The 24,495-nt window shown below is 38.5% G+C and overlaps 1 protein-coding gene across 3 annotated transcripts in view; it reads left to right on the top strand.

Moving 5' to 3' along the window:
* GRM5 (glutamate metabotropic receptor 5) overlaps window positions 1-24,495 on the top strand; it is a 242,780-nt gene that overhangs the window by 194,560 nt on the left and 23,725 nt on the right. For all 3 annotated transcript variants that reach the window (XM_052669479.1, XM_052669497.1, XM_052669488.1), the window contains 3 exons: window positions 3,135-3,303; window positions 7,016-7,142; window positions 18,412-19,351. In XM_052669479.1, coding sequence (XP_052525439.1) covers window positions 3,135-3,303; window positions 7,016-7,142; window positions 18,412-19,351 — 1,236 coding nt within the window. The remainder of the gene's footprint in view (window positions 1-3,134; window positions 3,304-7,015; window positions 7,143-18,411; window positions 19,352-24,495) is intronic.

Raw genomic sequence — 24,495 nt, 5'->3', positions numbered from 1 at the left:
TTGCTAGCTGCATCTTCACTTTGTAAAACGAAATGTAAATCCTCACAGCTGTACTGTGGTAGTGGTGTTAAGCAGGAAAACAGAATGTCAAAAGCCTTGCTGACCTAGATAGCTCTGGATTTTGATGTATACCAACAGGGTTTTGACATTATAAAACAGATCACTAATCTCACAAGATGCTTCAAATCCTGGCCCTATCCCAAAGTTCTTTATCAGTAAGCTGAGCTTTAAGCAGATAGATAGTCAAGTAGAGAGCTTGTTTTAGGTGAGATGAAGACATGGGAAAAAAGATCAGTATGGAAGCAGCAGCCATGATCTCTCAGAGTGATAACAGCTGTCTGCAAATATTAAGGAAACTCCAAGAAAGAAATTGAAAAGGCAAGAAAAGGCAAGAAAAACAAGTTGGCGATGTCTTGTCTACTTGCTACCAACAGAATATGGATTCTCAGCAAACTCATGGTACTTCTGTTTAGTAGCAAGTGTTTTGCACTGTGATTAGGACAGTGCTGGAAATGTGTTATTGCACCATCTGGTCTCTCCTATCCTAAAGTGACAAGCTGTCCCTGTGGTATCTCAAGCAAGCTCCAGGGAACCAGTGATTCATGAACTTCTGCTATAGAAATGAACTTCCTGAGTCTGGTTATTGCTGTGAATCTACCAATACTACTCTCTGCAGAGGTCTTGTGAGAGACTACATACTGAGGCAATAGGTTTATTTACTATGTCAAGTTTCTTTTCAGTATCTCCCCTGGGATATAAGCATGGAACTAGTCTACAGCTACTGGAGGTATAATCATTTTAGTTCCAGTGGCCTGATAAACATTGACAGTACTTTTGTTTATCTGCCCATAAAACTCTGAATTGACAGCTTCAACAAAGCAACCTTCAGAGGAGCATTACAATGTCCTGATAATATGGAATTAAGACTCCGCAAGGGCTTCTGGGCTAACATTTTGGTTGGTCTGTTTAATGCTTAATCAGACCATTATTATGTTTGTAAACCTCAGCAAAAGCATGCAAACGAAAACAAACCCTTGCAATCTTTTTTTTTTTACCACATATAAAATCAACCTGTTTATTTAGATTTGTGTATGTGTTTATTTAGATTAAATGTATATGTGTTAGTCTCATATTCAGCCTTCTAACTTTGATAGGGTATCTGAGTATCAAAGGTGTGGACATTTCCTCCTTTATATAAGACAAACATTAATATATTCTAAAATCCAGGATAATAATAATTTTTCCTCACTAGCTGTGTCATTGCTCATTTCTTTTTGTTTTGGAAAGAGTAAGATTCTCATACAATCGTAGAATCTTAAAGGTTGAAGAAGACCACTGCAATCATCTTGTCTAGTCATCAACCCATCAGCACCACTTCCATTAAAGCAGGTCTCTCATGATATGGATAATGTCACACTGGTCATCCACTCAGGCTCCATTTCCATTTTATTTCACTGTTTGCTTGCAGTCCTGATCCTGTGTTGCAGGTCCCTGACCTGTGTTTGATTTTGGCATTGACTCGCTGCCAAACCAGTTTCTTCTCTGAGACAATTAGATTTTATCTCCTGGTTTAAAACATTCAGGGATCCGTGTCTGGAGAAGTTGATCAAAGGAGAGGTTTACTGTAGCTTTTTTTTTTTTTTTAAATCAGCCCAGAAAAATCATTGATTTTATAGACTAACTACTGCTTGCTAGTCTCCAAGTTGCTTTTGGAGTGACCTACATTTCTGGACATTTTGGTTTTTGCCTCACCATAGTGAAGTTTAAATCTCTGAATTAAGGTATAAAAGAGCTACAGAGACGGTGAAGGTCTTGGAGGGCAAGATGTACAAGGAGCAGATGAGGTCCTGTGATTTGTTAGTCCAGAGCAGAGCAGGCTGAGGGGAGACCTTTGCAGCTTTGGGTTGTACTCAGTGATCCGTGTGGGTCTCTTCCAACTTCAGATATTCTCTAGTTCTATGATTCTTAAAGTATTACCACAAAACTTTAGTATCTTATTTAAGAGACAGTTTGATTTAATGAGCTGGTTCTTTTACTTATCTGCAACTTCATAATGGACTTCATAATGTGCACTCTAACAATATCAGTCTTAATCCAGCTCTTTCAATATGTTTTCCTCGGGAACAAATTTTGAGTCTACTGCTGGGAAAAAGTTGACCTCTCGTTTATGAACCAGGTAGGTTTCTTAAGCCTAGGATTGCACTTACATTCTCAGTTTATAGTGTTTGCTTAGTGATTTTCAAGTTGTTTACTCAAATCACTGCAAAATCCACTAAAGAGAAGATAAAGAAAAGATGATATCATCACTTCAGGAGATGCCCAACTTTCCAGACTGGATTACAGGGCAGGAAGGTGGCCTGGTATTAAGCATGCTAGAAGGAGGCTGAGGAATTGTAGGCTGCCCCACAAACATTCTTTAGGACTCTATGGGAGCTAAGAAGAAAGCATAGGAAGAAGGAGAAATGTGAACCTGAAAGCTGTGATCAGCTCTGATCTACTCTTAGGTCTTCTGTTCCCAGATGTCAAAGGAGTCTTACCCAGAAGCCACTTAGGACTGAGGCCTAGGTACCCTTTCCTTTCATAATGAAGCCTATGAAGAATTTAATATGTTCTGATCACTGAGGAATTATATAAAAAGGGAAGAGTGTCCTTTGTATGGTACAGAATAACATTTGATGCTGCAATGCTGTAAAAGAAAAATATAGGTGCAAGTCTCAGCTCCATTCTTCAAACAAGACTTAATGCCTGGATTAAAAGGCCTAAGCACTGTCACTTGCTCAGATCTCCCTGAAGCAAGTCCCAGAGTTCTGGAATCTGTGCCCAATGAATGATTCTTGACACCTCTTCAGGTATCACACCCACCCTGCATCATGCAGTCTTACAGCAGCTGAAGTCATAGAATCATAGATTTATTACAGTTGGAAAAGACCTGTAAGATCATGTAGTTCAACCATCAACCTGCCACCATGCCCACAAGCCATGTCTCTCAGTGCTACATCTCCACAGTTCTTGAACATCTCCAGGGATGGTGACTCCACCACCTCCCTGGGCTGCCTGTGCCAGTACATCATCACTTTTGCTGAGAAGAAATGTTCCCTAATTTCCAGCCTGAACATCCTTTTGTTTTTCTCAAGATACGAAATCATGAATTTTAAGAAAATGGGGAAGGACTACTTTGACTATATCAATGTTGGCAGCTGGGACAACGGTGAGCTGAAAATGGATGATGATGAAATATGGTCAGAAAAAAATAATATCATCAGATCTGTCTGCAGTGAGCCCTGTGAAAAAGGACAGATAAAGGTAAATATATTTTCTAATTATTTCAGTTGTATGCATAGGCTTGAAATGTGAAAAGAAATTCTTTCTATCTCTTTCATAGAGGCGGTATCCCACACCTTAATTAAACTGTTAAATTAATTAAATTAAACAGACATAAATTTAGTTCCTGCTCACATCATAGTCATTTCACAATTTTCATAAGTTACTACTGTTGTACTTCTGTATCTGTGAACTGTTGTCTTTTTTACCCTTATAATCCAAATGCTTTAGAGCAGATATTGTTTGGTGCTGTTTTGGTTTGGTTTTGTGTTTTGTTTTGTTTTGTTTTGTTTTTTTTTGCTGCATATGTTAATAGCATCTGATTCAGTGGGGTGTAAATCCCTGGCTGGGACTTGTCAGTACAACTGCAGGTAATTCGTAAATAATAATTGCTACTAATTTAGTGCTAGACATAGACACCTAAACTGGGCCATTATTACTCAAACACATCTGCGGTATCTTCGGAGAACATCGGTAACTACTGCTGCTTAGAACTGCGAGAGAAGTAAGTAACTTTTTTTTTTTTTTTAATGATACCTATTTTATCATTTCCTTTCTTTCTTAGGTTTTAGATTTTTTTCCAACCTCCCTGTTGGAGTGTGAGGAAGAAAGATAAATGATTCTGTCATATATTAATTGTACTCTGTTGTTCTGGAGCATTCCATGAAACAAAGCAGATAAAAAATCAGCAAGTCCCTAACTTGCCTTGCAGTCATTTCCATACAAGTCTGTGCACTGAGAGGATTATCATGGACAATGGAATGGCATGAACTGAAAAAGAAAAAACTTTTCTCCAGTGTTGACATGGCACACTTGCAAATTCGGGAAGTGGCAAGGGCTGATGGGAGGCTGACCATGCTCTGCAATACAGAGAGTGAAACATTTCTGTCCAAGTCTTGCGTAGTTTTAGGAAGTTACTGTTGTTTATTCACTGGCTGGTCTTTTGCAGAGTCAGCAAATTCCATCCGTTCAAATCCATGTGCCTTCAGCATAGTAGATACATGCAGTTATGTCAGATTTCCAAATTTCATAGTCAGTGGAAATACATAGATTATTTCAAATCAGGAGTTGTTTATCCTCAGTTAAGATTATAAAACAGTTGAGAGTAATCTTGGTTTAGAAACACATTTATTTTCACAGCCAGGACATTTGGTTCAGATGGAAACAAACATTCTGCAAACACATGAGGGAAGGGAGGATGACTTACACCCCCAGAAACTAATCATAGTATGTTAGCTTGCTGCAGCTACTAAGACATATATTCAAGAGCAAAGAGATGTACAAACAGGTATTACTGCAGAACTGCTTACTGACATCCTCTGTAACTTGTTTCCACAACTCAGGGGACAGAAAGAATCTTCAGTAAGTTTCCTCCCACCTTCTGCCTGTGCTATCAAGGATTCTCCCAAGACAGTTATCACAGAATCATTAAGATTGGAAAAGACATGTAAGACCATCTAATCCAACTGTCAATTCTTCTCTGTCAAGGCAGTTTATCACACACATACATACTTCAAGCCCAGTGTTTGAAATGTTCCTTATGCTCTGCTTTAGGCGACCGACTGTGAATCTCAAAGTTTACTGTATAATCTTTTATCTTCATTGCATTCACAGATGGTGGGGAAAGCTGGATCCTGCCTAACTTCTTGGTGGCTTTCTTACAGGGTTATTTTGGAATGAGTTATTATGAAGGAATTTGAAATTTTCAGTGCAATGAGATGCTGTTACTCAGCAGGGTTTTGTGTAACCATCTGAAGCAGAGGGTAAAATCCAAACATAATCCATTTGTATACATTCAAAATTGTGTAAAGACATATTATTATTCAGATAGTAATAATTCAACTGGTTCAGTGGATTAGAAAGATGACAAGAACATGGTAAAAAAAAAAAAAAAATCTGTGTTTTTTTTTTAATTAAAAGGGACAGGAAAGATTGTTTTACTGTTAAAAAAAATGCTCCAACAAAATTATATATATTCAAGAAATTGAAAGTAAAAGGATGAAGATACGATTTTATAATGGACTCTGATTTACGAACAATTCTTTTCTTCCTAGAGAAGGATACATAATCATGGTTAGTACTGGATAAGAAGTGCTGAGAGTACTAGTTTTCTTTCTAATTTTTCAGATTCTACGTATTCTATTAGAAGGTGCTAATTTGGTGAGAAGTTTAACATGAAACTGTAAATGAATTGTTTTGATAGAAAAGGTGTTTTCATAATACCATATTGTTATTAATTTGACATTTCACTTTCTTGAGTTGTAAAATGATGGATTTTATAAGGCATTATTCACTAAAATATGTCTAAAATTAGTACAAGCTTTCTGAGAATTTATTTTGACAAACACAAGGAACTTTTAAAAGCTCCATTATTCAAACTTTTTGTTTTAGATCAAAATGAAAGAAATCTGAAGATATGATTTTTCAGGAGGGCAGATACATTGCTTTGCAAGCACATGTAATCTAAGGTCTTAGAGAGCAAAATATTTATGCTCTTATGTTTTTTCTTCAAGTTTAGCTAATTAGGTGACTTTTATCTCCTTTCATCTTCTACTATTTTATAAATAAAATTCAAATTTCAAATTTTCAAATCCCTCTATTGCTGATGAAAAAGATACAAATTGCACTTTTTGTTCACTAAAGTTTTATAAAGAACAATGTGAGCAAGACAGTAATTCTTCTTTATACTAAGTTGCATTTCATTTATTGAAATTTCAATAAGAACATTTGGTTTTGAAGTCCTCTTCTAAATACACCACTGCATAAAAATACCAAATTTCAAAAAGCCAACAAGTCAGTTTACTCCTTGTAATGTAATTGAAAGTATTTAAAATTGTTTAAAAATAACAAAGAGATGGACACATGGACAAAAAGCACAGATAATGATAAATAAGGGTCTTGAAAAATCTACATCTCAATCACGAGATGTATGTAATGACATTTGGCAACAAATTATAAGATGAGAAATCAGGTCAGATGTTAAAATGGACTAAGATAACATTCTCATTTCTAGGAAATTAGAAATGTAGTAATCTAAATAGTTCCAGAAACCATGCTCAATTTGATATTTGGAAAAAAATCAGTTTTAACCAATTACTCAGAATTGAATGAAAAATAAGCATCCAAAAATCTTTGGATAATAAACACTCAAATTCTTTTCAGTCTGTGCTCAGTGCCAGGACAAGAGGCATTGGGCACAAACTGAAACACAGCAGGTTTCCTCTGAGCACCAGGAAGCACTTGTATGTGTGCAGGTGGTGGAGCTCTGTCACCGGTTGCCCAGAGAAGGTATGGAGTATCCCACTAGGAGATCTCCAAAGGCCACTTGACATGGTGCTGGGCACCCTGCTCTGGGTGTCCCTGCTGGAGCTGAGGTTGGGCCAGATGGACTCTTTTTGTGGTTCTGTATTGGCATCTATACTTCTACTGGGTTACTGGCTTCTTCTGGTATATACATGGTGTGGGAACGGAGAACTTGTGTCACTTTTTGGATGAACAACATATGATATCATATCATATCATATCATATTGTATCATATTGTATTGTATCGTATCATGTCAGGAGTTCTCTTCAACAACAACAGCAACAACAACAACCTTTCTTAGAAAAAAAAAAAGAAAAAAGAAAATTAGTACTTGGGGCAGCATGAATGTACATTTATGTTGCTAAATCAAATGTCAATTTTTATCTCAGGTGATTCGTAAAGGAGAAGTGAGTTGCTGCTGGACATGCACTCCTTGTAAAGAGAATGAATATGTCTTTGATGAATACACGTGCAAGGCCTGCCAGCTCGGCTCCTGGCCCAATGATGAGCTTACAGGTAAACAAGTTATGGGTGTGCTTATGTTGTCAATTATTACGTTCATTGGCTAAGCTGAAGAAACAAATAGCAGATACAGGTGAGTATGAGGACTCTTTGCTTTAGTCAGATTAAGCCTAGAGATATAACTGAAATCTGAACTCAAACTGGTATTTGTTATCTTTCCTCAAGTTGATCCAGAAGCCCTTAGTTTAATTCAGTTGCTCTCTAAAGACATAAATACATAAATTGCAAGATCTAGAAATAAAAAATCTAGTCCTAGCATCGAATTTGAAACTGTACTAGCACCAAACAGGTTGTGTATCTCATGCCCTTCCTCAAACACACTGAAAAATGAATAATTATCAGAGAAAATATTAAAGAAAGTCAAACTTTATTCAGTTTTATTGACCTCTCAGGCAGGTAAAGAAGAGTTGTGGCAATTACTGATGTTGAAAGCATCAATGCTCCAAATAGACTTAGCTCTGTAGCAGTCCTTTGTTCACCAGATGGTCTGCTAAAACACTGGTTTCATTTTCTCCTGGCCATTCTGTAGATCTCCATCCTCTTGCAGAATGTCAATTTGCCTCTTCCGGGGCAAAATTGTTCCAATACTTGTATCCCACAGACTCTCTTCTTTATGACTAATAGACAGGATTTGTGTGTTCAGATGCTCAAAGAACAAAGATGCTTTAGAGACTGCTCAGGGATCAGGTTCTCATTATGACTGTCTTTGCACCAGGGGAGAAGAGACAGGCTTTTTCCAGAAGAGTTCACAGACTCAGTTTACATATAATTCCTATGGATGAAGTGAGAAATGAGTGAGATTAAAGAGAAGGAAGACATAAGGAAAAACAATTTGCTGGGTGAATTTATGTAATTGGAAGAGTGTCAGACAGTGTTTGGCCTTTAGATAGATTTCTGTAAATAAGGTTAATCAAAATTTTTCCCTTGTAAGGGATGTTACATTGTGGTAACAATGATATACATGATATAAGAATACTAATTACTATAAATAATAATTTTAAAATTATTTAACTATGAAATTGATAGGGTATTTATCAGAAAATGCCAAATATTAAACTTCTGAAGAAAACTTTTAAGTGATAAAACTGAAACAGCAGCAAATTAGATTTGTAAACTCTACTCTAGTCCTGAACCTCCGGCACTGCCTTCCTGAGCACACAGCAATCAGTCAGAAAACCCCTCTCACATCAGGAAAAGCATTCTCATGTCATGGGAATGGAGAAAGGAAGAAGAGAACTTGATCTGTTTGATTCCTTCTTTCAGCACACAGTACACAGTTTTGAGTATAAACTCAAATTTACATCCTGCCTTGGCCATATGTTGACCCCACTGCAGGGACCAGGCTGCTGCACCAGGCTGATCAACTTGTGAAAGTCAACTGGTGCAAATGGCCAACTCTTCAAACAAATTCCTCTGAAATGCAGCAGTTCCCAGATCACACATTTGTTTCAGCTAGCACATGAATTTTTACCCAAAGTAGATCAGCTGGAATAACAGCTGCTACAATGAGGCTAGAAGGGAAATTGCTCTAAGTGCCTCATCTGGTCAATAGAGGATGCTTTTTTGAAACAATGGTGCTTATAACTGCCCATCATGTTGGAGAATTTGAAGGAAAGGGGAGGGAAGGAAATAGACTTTATGTGCTATATGTAAGGCAAAGTGGAGCAGGCAGCCTCCAGCATGGCTCTGGCACCTGGGGCTTTGTGTTGGCTCTCCAGGACACTCAGGACCCACAGCCAGGTATCAATCTGGGCTTGTGGTAGCATGTATCCTCTCAAGGTATTACTTTGCCCTCAAGATGGAAGAACAAGAGTGGGTTGGGTCAATGCTTTTCCACCTAACTCTGGGCATTTCAAAGGAAAGTTGTTCTTCCAGTCAAACCAACTGCTTCATGTAATACACGTACCATTATATTTTGAAAACATTTCGTTTGTCTTTTGTATGCTGAATCACGGCCTGAGCCTCTGATTGATCACCTGAGGCAAGCAATGAACCAGCCACAGGAGCACAGGTGAAGGCAATTCAGCTGTGCTGCCAGAAGGGGTGGAGCCTGGTTCCACCTCTCCTAGACTCATTTAAGAGCTGACTTCCACAGGGTATCTTTTTAGGAGATCCACTCTACTGGGGTTTCATAAGTGAGCCTAGGATACAGGTAAGCATCCTATCTTTTCTGGTTTGGTGTAATAACTATGTAGTCAAGCTCTCTGGTATATCTCATAACTGTAACATCTGTGCATTCATTGATATACAGTCTTTAGACATGCATTTTATGTTGCATGGCAATGAAATCTGATAGGCACACGTTAAACATCAGTGGACATCAATACAAAGCAATCATTTTTAGGAGATCTAGCTGTTTCTTCTTAGCTGGGCACAGATTCAGCAGAGCATTGGGTAACTGAACCCTACCTCAGTCTCTATGAACACTGCTGATACAGCACGCATTCCTGGTAACAGGATCCCTATCATCATAGCTATATGGCCCTATGTTTCCAATCTAACTTAACTATTCACATGATGATTGGATCTGGTCTTATTTAGCCTTGTATCAAAAACAGATTTTAAAAAGTTTATTCCCAACTTATCTATATGATATATTAAGCTGTATGTTTTTCTGATTGTATTTATAGACCCAACTTTTGCAACTTGTAAAGAAATCACCTCTTGATCTGACTTTGTTTGCAGTGTAAGTTTAGTAATAAATATGAAGTAAATGTGAGGAGAGAGAAGTGCATTTTGAATTCTGGTGAGCAAACTTCTCATTAACTTTTCAAAGCACACACCAATCTCCTTGAGATGTCCCTACATCTGATACTGCAGCAGACTGTGTCTCTTTGCTGCAAGATAAAGCCATATCTTAGGTAATGTCAGCTCCTCAAGGCCACACATAAAAGCTCACTGGAATAAGTCTTCCTTGCATGGTCACTTTTATGTGAGAGTTCTGCTTCTGAGCCTCTGGTTTTTGAGTCAGTAAATTTATCAGCCATGCAGAAGGAAAGGCTTTCAATGTGAAGCTGCACCTCACTGTCTGCCAGAGGTCCGAACTTAGATAAAAACATTTTTTTTAAATCCTTTCTTGGCTCATACAACAAAACATCACTTCAGTTTTCTTATACACAATGGCCGGTATCAATTTGGGCCACAAACTTCAATATATAAAAGATATAATGGCTGAGATGCTGCTTATAAAAAAAAAAGTTCAGTCTTGTTTTTCAGCCACCTGAATGAAAATCACCAATATGAGAATTCAGCTGCAGGAGGAGAGCAGACAGAAGAGATGCAATGTGTGTAGGAAACCATTATTCTCATAAAAGATAAAGAGCTGTGAGATCTCAAGTACAGTAAGGCTTAGTAAGTCCAAAGGGAAAAATGAGTGGGAGGAAGAATTTCTCTTGATTAAGTCAGTTACTGGAAAATATATCTATCTAGAAAAACTGAGGCTAGGAAAACAATGTTTAGTCGCTAATATCTTATTCCTTACAAATTTTATTTTCATTGCTTGTGCACAGAACTTTCCCCAGGGACCAAACTGTACCTAGAATGCAAACCTACTAATTCTCTTTTCTTTTTCCCCAGTCCATGTGTACTATCCCCAAAAGCACTCCAGGTCCAAATCTTTCTCCTGGGCTAGTGTCAACTGGTCTACTTATGTACTGTAGATCTCCTTCCTAACACTCTGTTAGTAATGTGTGTATGTGACACAACCACTTCACACAGCACTCAGTGTGACTGAGCCATACTCAATTAGAGCAGAAGAAATGCATGATTTGAAGTCCAGAATGATATGCTTACACCTCCACTGTTCCTTAAAACACTTAATGGTGCTACATTCACAGTGGGAGGAAGAGAAATGGATTCCAGGTGTGTTTAGATATGAATAAAGAAACTCTTACCTTTTTTGGTCCAAATCCTGATGCAACTGATTTTTCAGTAGGCTGAGAAATGCTTTTTAGTTCTGGAATCCACTGACTTTGAGGGCATGATCGTCTGCATTCAGGAAGGATACCTTGGGAAAACTGAACAAGTTTTGCTCAGCAATGCAAAAGTTTGTGAGTGGCTGTAGGAACATCTTGATCTGGTGATCCCCAGGACATTTTTGAGGGGGAGACAATTATTCTTTCTTTCTGTGATTCAGGGACAATAGAAAACAACAACAGAAATGGTTCTGGTAATGTCGGGGATATCAAAGAAAGCAGATGACATTAATTAAGTGACTTTTGCATTATCTTCAGGCTACACTGACATTTTCATCACTCCTTGTGTACTCCAACTATGCTGGTTATTTGATTTTCTTGATTAGATTCCGATGAACATAGGAGGTGAAATACTTTACGGTTCTTGAAGTTTTCTTTGTCACTCATGATAAGGCTAAACATCAGAAATAGACATTTTTGCTATAGTTACAAAAATTCCTTCACCTAATAAGGTGCAGTATACCCAGTATAGCAGATTTATGATCTTCATGTTTGAAAATGCTAGATAGGAACAGGAGTATCCAAACAGCACTTCAATGGTGAGAACTGGGGGGAAAAAAAAGTGCATTCCACCTCTACATGACAAAACACTTCAACATGCTGACCATACTGGTGCTGTGTTCTGTTATCAGCCTGCTCCTTCCTGAGCCCAAGCTTGTACTCCTATGGATTCATAGAATCACAAGATCATTTGAGTTTCTTGTCTTCCTTTCTTGACTTCCTTTACCTGTGGATGGAGAGATCTTGTGCCCCAGGAAAAGCTTCCTTTGAGATCTGCCATCCCTTCTCTGCTCTCTTTCATTTGAGGATGGTTTCCCCAAGGGGTTTGTTGATTAACTCCCTGAAGAGCTGGAATTTGGCTTTCCTAAGATTTAACATCCTGACTTTTACTCTATCTGTCCAGTATCCCTCAAGGGTGTAAATTCCACTACTGCATGGTCACTACAGCCTACAGCCCAGGCAGCCTCCAGTGCTGATGTAATCAATCAGTTCACTGGCGTTGGTCAGCAACAGATCAAGTATTGCATCCCCCTTGGTGGGGCCATCTACTGCCTGGCTCGGGAGGGGATCCTCAGTACATTCCAGGAGCCTCCTGGATCGCCTGCAGCTCAACATGATGCTTTTCCTGCACTTGTCAGGGTGGTTGAAGCAAAATGAGAGCCTCTGATCATAATACCTCCTGTAGCTGGAGGAAAAAGGCTTCACCAACAAGCTCTGCTTGTTCAGGATTTCTCCCTGAGAAATGAAAATGAATGCCTCCCTTATCTTGAGGACATTGCTCACGTTGTCAGTGAGATCAGCAGAAAACAGGTGGTGCAAGGAGCCCTGGGCATGATCTGGTACAGCCCAGTTGGGACTCAGCATAGGGGTGATGCTGGTTCTTCCTGTTCGCTGCCCATTGATGTAATGTAGGGTTCTGAAAATTGAATATCTCATTCATCTGGATCCTTAATGAAAAAAAGTTATTCATATCTGTGCCTGAAATATCTAGCAGTAACTGATTGTTGCCATAAAATGCCTTTCTTCTATCGCAATTCATAATGAAGTTGAAACCTTTGGTAATTTTAGTAATTGCCTGACAGTTGTGAGCATGAGGCAGAACAGAATTTAGCCCATGCTGACATTGATTTTGCTGCTGAAATATTAAGATCCTACTTTTATCATAAATTCCAAGGCTGTAATTCAGACAGGTTAAAAGAAGGGCATAATTTTTGTGAAGTTGTTATCATCATTGTAGATGTGCACCAACTAAAATGAAATCTGATTTTTTCACCCTAATTTCACAGGAAAAGAGCACTTCCTTTTCCTTTCCTTTTTATGCCAAATGAAAGGTAGCCATTTCCATATGTCCTTCTCACATCTGCCTTTTGGAAAAAGCAGATAACAGTGAGTTAAATGTTCAGGTGACAATATTATGACCAGGATTTCTGCATTAAAAACACTACATTTAAAACATGGAGCTTGTATTCATTTTGGTGAAACTCAAGTCAAAACATCAGAGTTGACATATAGATGGACTCAACTCCTACAGTTCATCAATTGTTCTGATCATTCTGCACATTTGTTTAATTTAGGAACCATTCCCCATTTGGTCATACAGTAACTTTAATGAACTATTCTAAGACTCGTGGCCTTGCCTTTTACTGCAGTTCACAGCTAAATCAGTGTTCTTGAGTTACTTGGAACTTCACCTCCTGCTATACAGAAGCCTCTGCTGCTGCAGTTTAGGATATGATGTGATAGGTCCCTGCTCCAGCCCTGTAGAAGAAGCAGAAGAAATCAGTTCTCAGCTGTGCCCATTATCAGTGCAAACCCACCCTCGTGGATGGTTTCAGTAAATGTGCCAGCCTGGAAGTTGCTGCAGATGATAATTAAACAGGTGGTTGCTTCCACATGCCTTCCTATTGCTGTGACTATGAAAGATTTCCCTGGAACAAGAGAAAGAACTGTTGATATTAATAGTTCAGATTACCACATTGAAAGGTACCAGACCTTAGTACTGAAATGTTACAGATGTGCTCTCTCATTTCAAAGGCACATATTCCACATGGACATCAGCAGGGCTGATTTTCACCCAGGACTTTGAATAGTGTATTTCTCACGCTTGTCTTGACAGTTCAGGCAACAGTTTGGGTTTTCTTTCCCCTCTTCAAAAAAAAAAAAAAAAAAAAAAAACAATATTATGAAGATTTTCCTGCCAGATTCACTAGGATTTTGGTTCTGAATCAATTCCTGTCTCTCAGCTCTCCGTATGTGAAAACCTGGATCATTAATCAAGATTTCCCTTCTACCATTTCTTGAAATTATGGCACAGGGGAAACTCAGGAATATTCATATAGAATATCTAACAACATGGCAGCAATACACATTCAATCATGTGTGGTAAGTCCCATGTTGAGATTCTCTTTCACAACTAAGTAGTTGTGAATTGCAGCAGGTTGCCCAGAGAGATGATGGTGGGTGCCTTGTCCCTGTAGACACTCAAGGTCAGGCAGGACAGGGTTTGGAGAAACCTTATCTAGCTGTAGATGTTCCTGTTCTTTTCAGTAGAGTTGGACTAGATGACCTTTAAAGGTCTCTTACAACTCATACAAGTCTATGATTCTAAGTCAGTAGATTGTTGTTTAGACATGACAATTGAACTGCTATCTATGACAGAGATTAAAAAAAAAAAAAAAGATGAAAAGTACATCTTTTTTTAAGGGGTGCCTAACTGCCTCACTCCACAAAAATATTTAGAATTTACAAAAACAGCAGTGACTTTCTGTCAGTTTTACTCTTCATACGGACCGATAATGAACTTCTGTTCATGATGTTGACTTACGGGATTTCCCTGAATTCCCTTCACTTTGCTGACTGCATCCTATTTACAACCCTTAATCTGTCATGTTTACCTTTGGAGCTAGTTTAATTATGTGTTCCATATTGCCTGTCATGAAGGAGATTTTCAGTTTTACAGATAATGAAGGTATAGTAAGCTCTCTTAGGCACCAAGGCTGTAATAACAAATTAAGACAGTGTCATGATTAAATCCCCTGAAAATAAGAATGATAACAGAATGCTTCATATCTGTGAACTCTTATCCAGACTAACTAATTTTAAAGCAATATGAAAGATCAGAAGTGGCAAGTTTACTTCAGGAGAGGGAGCAGAGGCTACTCATAGACCCGTGGCAAGGGTCAAATCTTCAAGAGCTCTCATCTCATTTGTAGAACCATTTAGCCCATCCTTAGAGAGGTGGATATTACAGAATATCAGATCTATTTTCTATCCCAGGAAATCCTCAGATACCCTCATCTGTAATTTGTTGGTGATATTTTTTTTTTAGTGCTCCTCACAGAAATCTCTTCCCTGGCATGTTGAATGGGACTCTGATATTTTATATCTGTCTTGCTATTTACACGTATATTTAGTACTTAGCTCCCACAGTTTATGTCTCTGGCCAGAGAAACATAGAGATTGTTTTATGTCAATTTTACTGGTCCCAGAAGCAGCACACTTTTGAGCACAGAGTACAACTCTATACCTGCTCCAGATTGGACACTGGCATTGCTCCTAACAGCCTTTCCACCAGACAAAGATTGCCTCAGCCCACTGCAGGGAAGACAGGATTGGGCCTTCTGACTCTATTTCAGTTGGAGTTTCTGAGCCTGTGAGGAGAGAAGACTTTCCAGGTGCTTGAAGATGTTGATGAAGTGTAAGACGGGATGGGATTTTGTCCAAATCACCATTGAGCACACAGTTATTTATGGGATGGGAAATATTCTTTTATTAGAATTTTCAGCATTTGCCTTGGTATAATAATAGCCATCAAACTGACTGTACAGTGACTGTGCCATTTTCCCATATTTCTTTTACTTGATTTGATCATCTCTTTCTGCAAAGTGTCATTGTCAGAAACCATTATCTGCAAAACTGTGAAATGAAAGCCTCACCAATCATTTGCTTTATGAAGAATATCCAGTCCTTAAATCTTAATTGAAGAATAAATAATTGCACAGCTTAGCATTCCCCTTGCAAAGTACACTCAGTTACAGAGAATAAAAATGGCACAAGTTTCAACTCTTTTCTCAGGTATTTTATTAAGAGAATGTAAAAGGGTAATAAAGCAAGAAAGGCATGAAATAGTTTTAAACCAGCAAGAAATGTTTGGCCTCTGTTGTAATGTTAGAAACTGTGCACCGATCAGCCTCTATATCATTGTCTGCAGATAAAGGCTAGCAGTCAGGTAAGAACATCAGAAAATTCCAGTCCAAGATGCAGAAGTAATAGAGGCTGGTAACAAATGGTTTCTCCAAAATATTCATTACATTTGATGAAATCATAGAATCATAGAACGGCGTGGGTTGGAGGGGACCTTAAAGCCCACCCAGTTCCAACCCCCCTGCCATGGGCAGGTTGCCCCCCACCAGCTCAGGCTGCCCAAGATCCCATCCAACCTGGCCTTGAGCACCTCAGGGATGAAGCATTCACGGCTTCTCTGGGCAGCCTGTGTCAGGGCCTCACCATGCCCTGAGTAAAAAATTTATTCCTGACTCTGTTAATGTTAATCTGCCCTCTTTTAGTTTAAAGCTATTCCCCCTTGTACTATTGATACCAGACTGTGTAAAAAGTCGGTAACCCCTCATGTGTGTAAGCTCCCTTCAAGTACTGGAAGGATGCAACGAGGCCTCCCCAGCTCCTTCTCTTTTCCAAGCTAAACAAGCCCAGAAAACTTCTTTGGGAAGAACTCATGTCGGGAGGGATATCTGCTTACCCCGGAGAGTGCTTTCTGCTATTCACCCTTCTTCTGCCACTCTTAGTGGTATAGAATGATTTTAATGATGTCATTTGCATGCTACATTAATCTTGATGAAGTCAGAATGAAATACCTTGTCTCCCTCAGTCTGAATAAGAAAACCCTTTAAAACCAAAAGGAGTTAATTAATGCTCACGTGAGTATTTTGTGAAGATCTAAATGTCTTTGTTACGTTAAGACATGGCAATAATTTTATTATTGCAACAGAAAGCTTATCATACCAAAGCAGTTAAAATACAAATGGCCAATTAATCTTTGTTTAATTATCAAGGGCAAAACTCTGTTACTCCAAAGCGATGTATCCTTTAACTGCGGATATGTAAAACATTTTGTTACCCTAATTCTGCTGATTTTTCTGCAGGAATACACAACTATCTGCCTCATACTTTTGCTAGACAACATATTTATTATAATATCATATTGTAGATACTTATGTATTTTTTTACAGTATTGTTTAGAAATACATAATATAGAAATACTGGGAGGAGAAGGGATCTAAATCTAATATTAACCAAGATTATTAGCATGGAAAGGTTTTTTGTTATTAAGAATGTCAATGAGATATTTCAAAATACTTAAGCTCCACTGAAAATAAAGGAAAAGACTAAACATCTTACATGTAGAATTTCCACAAAAAACAGATGCCTGCTTTTCCCACTGATCATCAAGATATTGGGATCCCAGGCTCCTTTACTAATTTGAATTGCTCAGCATCCAGGTCCTCATCAAACAGTGTCTTGTCTAAATTGCCCTTATTACTGAAAATACAGCTGTGAATACCCAGCACTCCATCCATAAGGGGTAAAATTCTTTTGCCACCCTGTACCCTGAGGCAGGCTGACATTTTTATGTCTGGCCCAGCCAAAAAGCAATTTGATTCCAACAGTCCTAAATTTTGAGGTCATTTTTTATTTGTAATAAAGATTAGTCAAGCTAACTAGTTAGTCAAGCACTCTGTGGAACGAAAAACCTTTGGCTTTCAGATACTCTCGTTTATTTGATTTATTAGCTTCAACTCTAATTATATTGTATTGTTTTGTATTATAGTGAGTTATCTTGCATTTTGATACCTTATTTAGTAAATTAGTTTGTTTATCCTCAAATCATTGCCGCTTTTTTGTTTTCAGGCCCCTCTCTCTTTTCTTTTTTTTCCTTTTTCCCTTCCCTAGGAGTGGTTCCCTGGGTCCCTTTGCCCCGCTAGTCACAGAGCTGGGCAGAACCAGCCCATAAACCATTAACAGATGGGTACAAAGCATAACTTATTAAACCCATACATAAACTGAAAAAACTAACATCCTTTGAAGGGGCTGCACGTGTTTAATTCAGCTTTGACTCTAATTTATTGTTATTAGTTTGATTTTGTGAACTAGATGAGAGATTAATTCCTCAAACATCTTAAAAGTGTGAATGACAGATATGGAAATGAGTACTGTGGGACATCCCAAAGTACATATAATCTGCATCATTAACCCCAGAAAAGTCTTGCTGGAAAAAAATTATTCTGTATGAGGAAGAAGTACTTTTTTTTCCTTGATGGCTAGAGTATCTGCATAGTCATTAAGTACCAATATACTTCATAATTAGTGTATGTTAGTATATCATTGATGCCTGCTCCTTAAAGGACAGACAACTTTTGAGCATTTCACATCAAGGCAATGCAACTTGATTATGAAATTTTTCCTTAAATTACTAAATTAAAAAATAATAATAATAATAAAGGGTAAATTTCACTGTGATGCAAGGTGACTTCTTAATGCGTTTGAACATTTTTTCAGTCATAGTGTTAGATTGTTACACTCCAAACAGATAAACTGTTATTGAGATAAGCTGTCCCTGAAAAATATTTAGTATGCCATTATACCAATAATACTAGCCTACATTGATGGTAACAGCAACTTCATGAAAGAGAAAAATCTATGAAATTATCATTAAAGAATGTAATTCCTACATACTTCAACTTACTTTTTTTTGTTGTTGTTGTTCCCTGTAGGTTGTGACCTCATCCCAGTCCAGTATCTCAGATGGGGTGATCCTGAACCAATTGCAGCAGTTGTTTTTGCGTGCCTGGGTCTGCTGGCAACCTTGTTTGTTACAGCTATATTCATAATGTATCGTGATACTCCAGTGGTCAAATCTTCCAGCCGAGAACTTTGTTACATCATTCTAGCTGGCATCTGCTTGGGTTACTTGTGCACTTTCTGTCTCATCGCAAAACCTCAACAGATTTACTGCTATCTTCAACGAATTGGCATCGGTCTCTCCCCAGCTATGAGTTATTCTGCTTTAGTAACTAAAACCAACCGCATTGCAAGAATCCTGGCTGGCAGCAAGAAGAAAATTTGTACAAAGAAACCTAGATTCATGAGTGCCTGTGCCCAACTTGTTATTGCATTTATCTTGATATGTATACAATTAGGCATAATTGTTGCCCTCTTTATAATGGAGCCACCTGATATAATGCATGATTACCCAAGCATCCGAGAGGTCTACTTGATTTGTAACACCACCAACTTGGGTGTTGTAACCCCCCTTGGATACAATGGATTATTAATTTTGAGTTGCACCTTTTATGCATTTAAGACAAGAAATGTCCCAGCTAATTTCAATGAAGCAAAGTATATTGCCTTTACAATGTATACCACCTGCATCATTTGGCTGGCTTTTGTGCCAATATATTTTGGAAGCAACTACAAGATAATCACCATGTGTTTCTCAGTGAGTCTGAGTGCCACGGTGGCCCTTGGTTGTATGTTTGTGCCCAAGGTCTACATCATCCTTGCTAAGCCTGAAAGGAATGTACGCAGCGCATTCACCACATCGACTGTGGTCCGCATGCACGTAGGGGATGGGAAGTCATCTTCGGCTGCAAGCCGCTCAAGCAGCCTGGTGAACCTGTGGAAAAGAAGGGGATCATCTGGTGAAACACTTAGGTAAAGTCTGCTAATGTGTGAGTGTGGGGAAGTTACTGTGTTTTTCCAAGGTTCAGTGATAATGCTAATAATGAAAGGACAGAGGGAGATATATTAATTCCCTTTGCCTCACCGCTGGGAGAGGAGAAGTCCTCTTTCCCACATCTACAACAGCTACAGGTCTGATTTAGTCAAAATGTTGTGCAAAAGCGGGACACAGCGCAATGGACAAACAATCTCAGAGATGGAAGTATTGGCTGTGTAAACTGTCCACTTCTTGCAGGGAGGGAAGTAAGATCTTAGCAGGGAGAAAGCAAGAACAAGAAATATTACTAATTACCTTGTCCTTAATGCACTCATTTGCAAGTTCTTTCACTTGAATGAATTGCACAGTCACTGTATTTTTTCTCTAGTCACAGCAGGAGGGTAACTGAGTGGCTGCTAATGCTACAAAATCAAGGTGGAGTAGCCAACACATGTGGCATCACGAGTGGCCACTCAGGCATCTGAGGATTTGTCTTGTGATTCTTCTGTTATGTCTTTTCTATTACCTGATTTTCCTTTCTTCTGTTATCTCTCCCTGCCTTCTTTCTCCTTGTCCTTATCTATCTTCTCTTCTTTACCTATCTTGATATCTTTTTCTCTATTCATCTTCCTAAAAGTCAGTTGCTCATAGGCCCCACGATTGCTACTCTTCCTGCCATCAACCAGATACCTCCTTGTGAGCTATTTCTTTGTTTCTTCCCACAAAAATACCTGAATTCAGTTGATCATGATGACAGCTTGTATGTTCATTATATAAAAATTACAGTCAGTGAACACCAAGGGGAAAGGAAAACTATAAAGTGGAAATACAGTCCAGACTCATAGACAGACTGTGCAGGAGCGCATCCAAGTCAGTGGTTCATTTACATCTTTTGATCTCTTACACTTTTGATATGTTGGTGATGAGGGTGATTTTGGGTTATTTAATTATTAGCATAAACATGGAATTCTGCCTGTATAAATGCAGAAAAGAAATCTTATCATTCCTCAGCTCTGCATGCCTCGCCCAGAAGTGACAGTCGTATTTCCCTCCTCACTGAAACATATGGATTTCATGATTGATAATATGAGTATTTCTTGATGTGTCGTTATTCACACTGAAGTTTACATGGAACAGTGGCAATTTGTAGTTCAATTTCTCTATGATCCAAAGTTTTGATTCAAGGGAGAATTTTAGTAATAAAAAACAGAGGGCAGGTTATGTCAAAATGATTATTTGTTTCTGCCAGTTTATTTCTCGTGATTCTCTTTCAGTGATTTTTAATTGATACATAAATTGATGGGTTTTTTACCAGGTATCTTATATCTGTAAATAGCATTATCTTTCAGTTCATTTTCAGGTGAAGAGTAAGATGATGTTTCAAAATAATAAATCCTGTATCAGCTTATGTGATGGTTACCTGAAATGTACCTCTCTACAAACTCTGTCTGTTTGTGTGACCTGAAATGTTGAAGCTAGGAGACCTGCAACCACTTCTGGGCTGTAAAAGAGGCATTCTTCATAGTGTCCTCAACAGGATAACATTCTTTCTCTTTTAGATCATTCTTATCTGCCCTCATTTTGGTTTCAGAACTCACTTGCCATCTCACAATATTTTTCCTGGCAAGGAGAAATTACAGATAATGGATCTTGGACTTGGGAAAGATTTGTTGTCGTGTGTTATGGCTCAGTTAAAAAAAAAAAAAAAAAAAAAAAAAAATTGCTCTAAAATATTTTTTTTTATTCTGAAGAGTATGGAGTGTCTTACAGACAAGATATATTTTCTTCTTTTTGAGGACTCTGTTTCATTTCTTTGTCTCTATGTGTAGAATATACCTGCAGTAGAGATGTATTAGTAAAACATAATAGATTATTGATAGTGACTTCTTTTTCAGTAGCATTGAAAATAGCATTGAGAGCATCAGATGCATTTGTGTAAGAATGAAGAAAGCAGCACAAAGCTGATATACTGGCATATTTACCCAGATGTGAAAAAACTAGAGTGTTTTATCTGACACTAGGAGAAAAGCTTTCATGCTGCCAGCATTACTCATCAACACTTAAAGCTGCAGCAAAATGCCTAAGCCAGTTAAACTGTGATGGTGCCTATGAACTTAACAGTGCTTAGCCAGTATGTGCCTGAAGGGTTTGGGAATCCAACATCAAGCTGATTCCATCAATTATGAGAAATTCTCTAATCAGTGTCTCTTTAGTTGCATGAAAGAAAATGAAACAGAGTCCTAGAACATACTGAAGAAATTTAAAATGCTGCTCAGGAATTTACCTGTATCTGATATCATCTCCAAGAACAAAAAAACAAACAAACAAACAAACAGAAAACCACTTTCAGCCTCACCTCTGCTCACTGTAGAGCATGAGAAAGTAGAACAATAAAAAATAGAATATTTTTAAAAAATTGCACACAGTAATATGTTTCATGGTATTATTCAGTACAGTGTTCACAATCTTGTTTTGATAGGTTTTTCAAGTAAACACTGAAGTACTCAGAATCAAAGGAAATATGCAGTAGAGCTACATGGTATTATTTAAATAGCACAGTGGGGTTTTATTTAAGAGAGAGTGAGTCACTGTTGAGTTTTAAAGAAAGATGTTATTTAAATCAACAGTGTAGAGAGGAGCCCCTATCATTAGCCTTTTTGTTCTTGACACTAATTTATATCAGTGTAGTATTGCATCAAATCATTGTCAAACAGATAATACCAAGGCTCCATTCAGAGCTTTCACATCAGCTTCAAGATGACAGATAACAACACTGTTTTTGCCTAAATAAAGCAATACATCTGTTACAGTCCTAAATGACTTTTTGCATGGGGTGCTCTTCAATAAAATAAAATTTAAAAAAAAAATTAAAAAAAAAAAAAAGCTCAGGCAAGCTGTGACTGAGTGTTGGAATGTATTTTCACCAAAATATATTACTGAGCAGAGTAAAGCTATTCATCACCCAATGAAATAAAAAACATTTCGTGTAGACTATTGTGAATCAGCTCTAGCCTACAAAATATATTCTATTATTGTTTCAAAGTAAGGCATTGTTTCAAATTGGACATCAATAGAAGCAGCACCACAAAGAAGAATGCTGAACACCACATAGCTGCAGTGAAAGGGTAGGTAATGATTGGACAAGGAGGTAGAGTTTTAAAATTTAGAGATGAGGTTTAAATATGATGGCAGGGGGATGTTTTTTTGCCACCGAGAGGGTGGCAAGGTATTGGAACAGGTAGTCCAGATAGGTTTTGAATGTCCCATCCCTGGAGGTGCTCAATGCCAGGTTGGATGGAGCCCTGGGCAGCCTGAGCTGCTGGTTGGCAACTAGCCCACAGCATGGGGTTGGAGCTGGGTAAACTTTGAGTTCACAGAATCACCCGGGTTGGAAGGGACCTCAAGGATCATGTAGTTCCAACCCCCCTGCCTAGCAGGGCCACCAAACATACACATTCAGATCAGGTTGCCCAGGACCCCGTCCAACCTGGCTTGAACACGTCCAAGGACGGGGCATCCACAACCTCCCTGGGCAGCCCGTTCCAGGGCCTAACTACTCTCCTTGTAAAGAAAGTTCCATTCCAGCAAAAGCCATTCTGTAATTGCATGATTCTGTGGAAGCTGCATGACCTCTGTAGAGAGGCATCTGGACATTCTACTTCTAGCTGTTTTACCTGGTAATTTCATAGGGACTAGGAAGCCCATAAATCAAGCAAAACTCCATTTTACCTTAAGGTCACAGGGATTGTTGTTATGTATGAAGCAGAACTTTTTTGGAAATGTCTGAAGTATGGGCTTTGTTTGTCCTCTTCTTATTCTCCAACTACTCTGTAAGATAAAGATGGTGTATTTCTGCTATGAGAGTAGGTACTGTGCTATTTCTAGCCACAGCTGCTCACTAAAAGGTCTGTTTTGCTGTTTTGGTCCGGGATAGAGAAGATATTCCAGTGCTTCTTTTACATTTTCAATACTTTACTCCTAAATGACACACAATAATTTAACCGCTGTAGGTGTTTATCTCTTTTGGAACATGTCTTTAAGTGGTTCAAGCCAGGAACATTTTCATTTTCATTGTAACTTCCCTTTAAACACATGCATCTCTCTCAACCTGCAAAAAGGCAAGTTTGCCTTTTATTGTTAATTAAAACCCCCAAACACTCTGTCTCTCCCATGCCTGTGTAGTATTCTTTCAAATCTTACCAGTGTTCTTTGCCCTACTCTTCAGCTTGCTCCAAAGTCTTCATAGTGCATGCAGTCCATGCTCCTGGTCTCCAGTTCTTCCACTGCTGGGTATGAATGACAGTGTTTCCTGCCCTTGGCTGCTTCTTCTCATGGGTCTCCAACCCAGCTTAAGGGGCTTCTCTGTCACTTGAGCATCAAATTCTGAACTGCTCTTTCCTGTAAAACAAGTGAAAGCCAATGGAAAACTGATACTTTTCTGTAGATCAAGCCTTGACCTGAATGCAGGGAGCAGATCTGTTTAAGCAGTGAGGTGAGAACGTCTGGAAGAAGAGAAAACACAGCTCTGAACCTGAGGGACGGCTCTCTGCTTGAAAATTATCATAGAATCATAAAATACACTGAATTAGAAGGGACCCATACAGATCATCAAGTCCAACTCCTGGCTCCACACAGGACCATATGTCTGGGAGCGTTGTCCAGATAATCCTTGAACACCAGCAGCCTGGGACTGTGCCCACTGCTCTGACGAGTCTGTTTCATGCCCACCACCCTCTGATGAAGAGCATTTTGCTGATATATAACCTGAATCAGGGCTGTAGTTTGCATGTGTCCCCATTTGTTTATGTTTGCAGTGAGACTGAGGGGCCAAAGAAAGAAATTAAGAACCTGTTGGATTTTTTAAATTGCCAGCTGACAGTTGTACCTATGAGTTTCCTGTCTCCCATGGGGAAAAAGTGATGAGCAAGGCAGACTTTTCCACTGGACTGGGTTCAGCCTCAGACCACAAGTTGTTATAATTGGTATTTACATCAGAATGTCCCAAACTGTGCCATAATGAAGCATTCTGGAAAGTGTTTACAGTCATGCTGTGCACTTTGTTTTCTGCAAGGAGTGACTGTTTTCTTCATCCTTCCCTCTTCTCTCTCTCCTATTTTTTTTTTTTTTTTTTTTTTTTACA

The sequence above is a fragment of the Tympanuchus pallidicinctus genome, unplaced genomic scaffold (genome assembly GCF_026119805.1).
Source record: "Tympanuchus pallidicinctus isolate F22 unplaced genomic scaffold, pur_lepc_1.0 scaffold11, whole genome shotgun sequence".
In the NCBI taxonomy this organism is placed as follows: domain Eukaryota; kingdom Metazoa; phylum Chordata; class Aves; order Galliformes; family Phasianidae; genus Tympanuchus; species Tympanuchus pallidicinctus.
The sequence above is the reverse complement of the archived record's forward strand: the minus strand, read 5'-3'. Positions and strand labels throughout refer to the sequence as shown.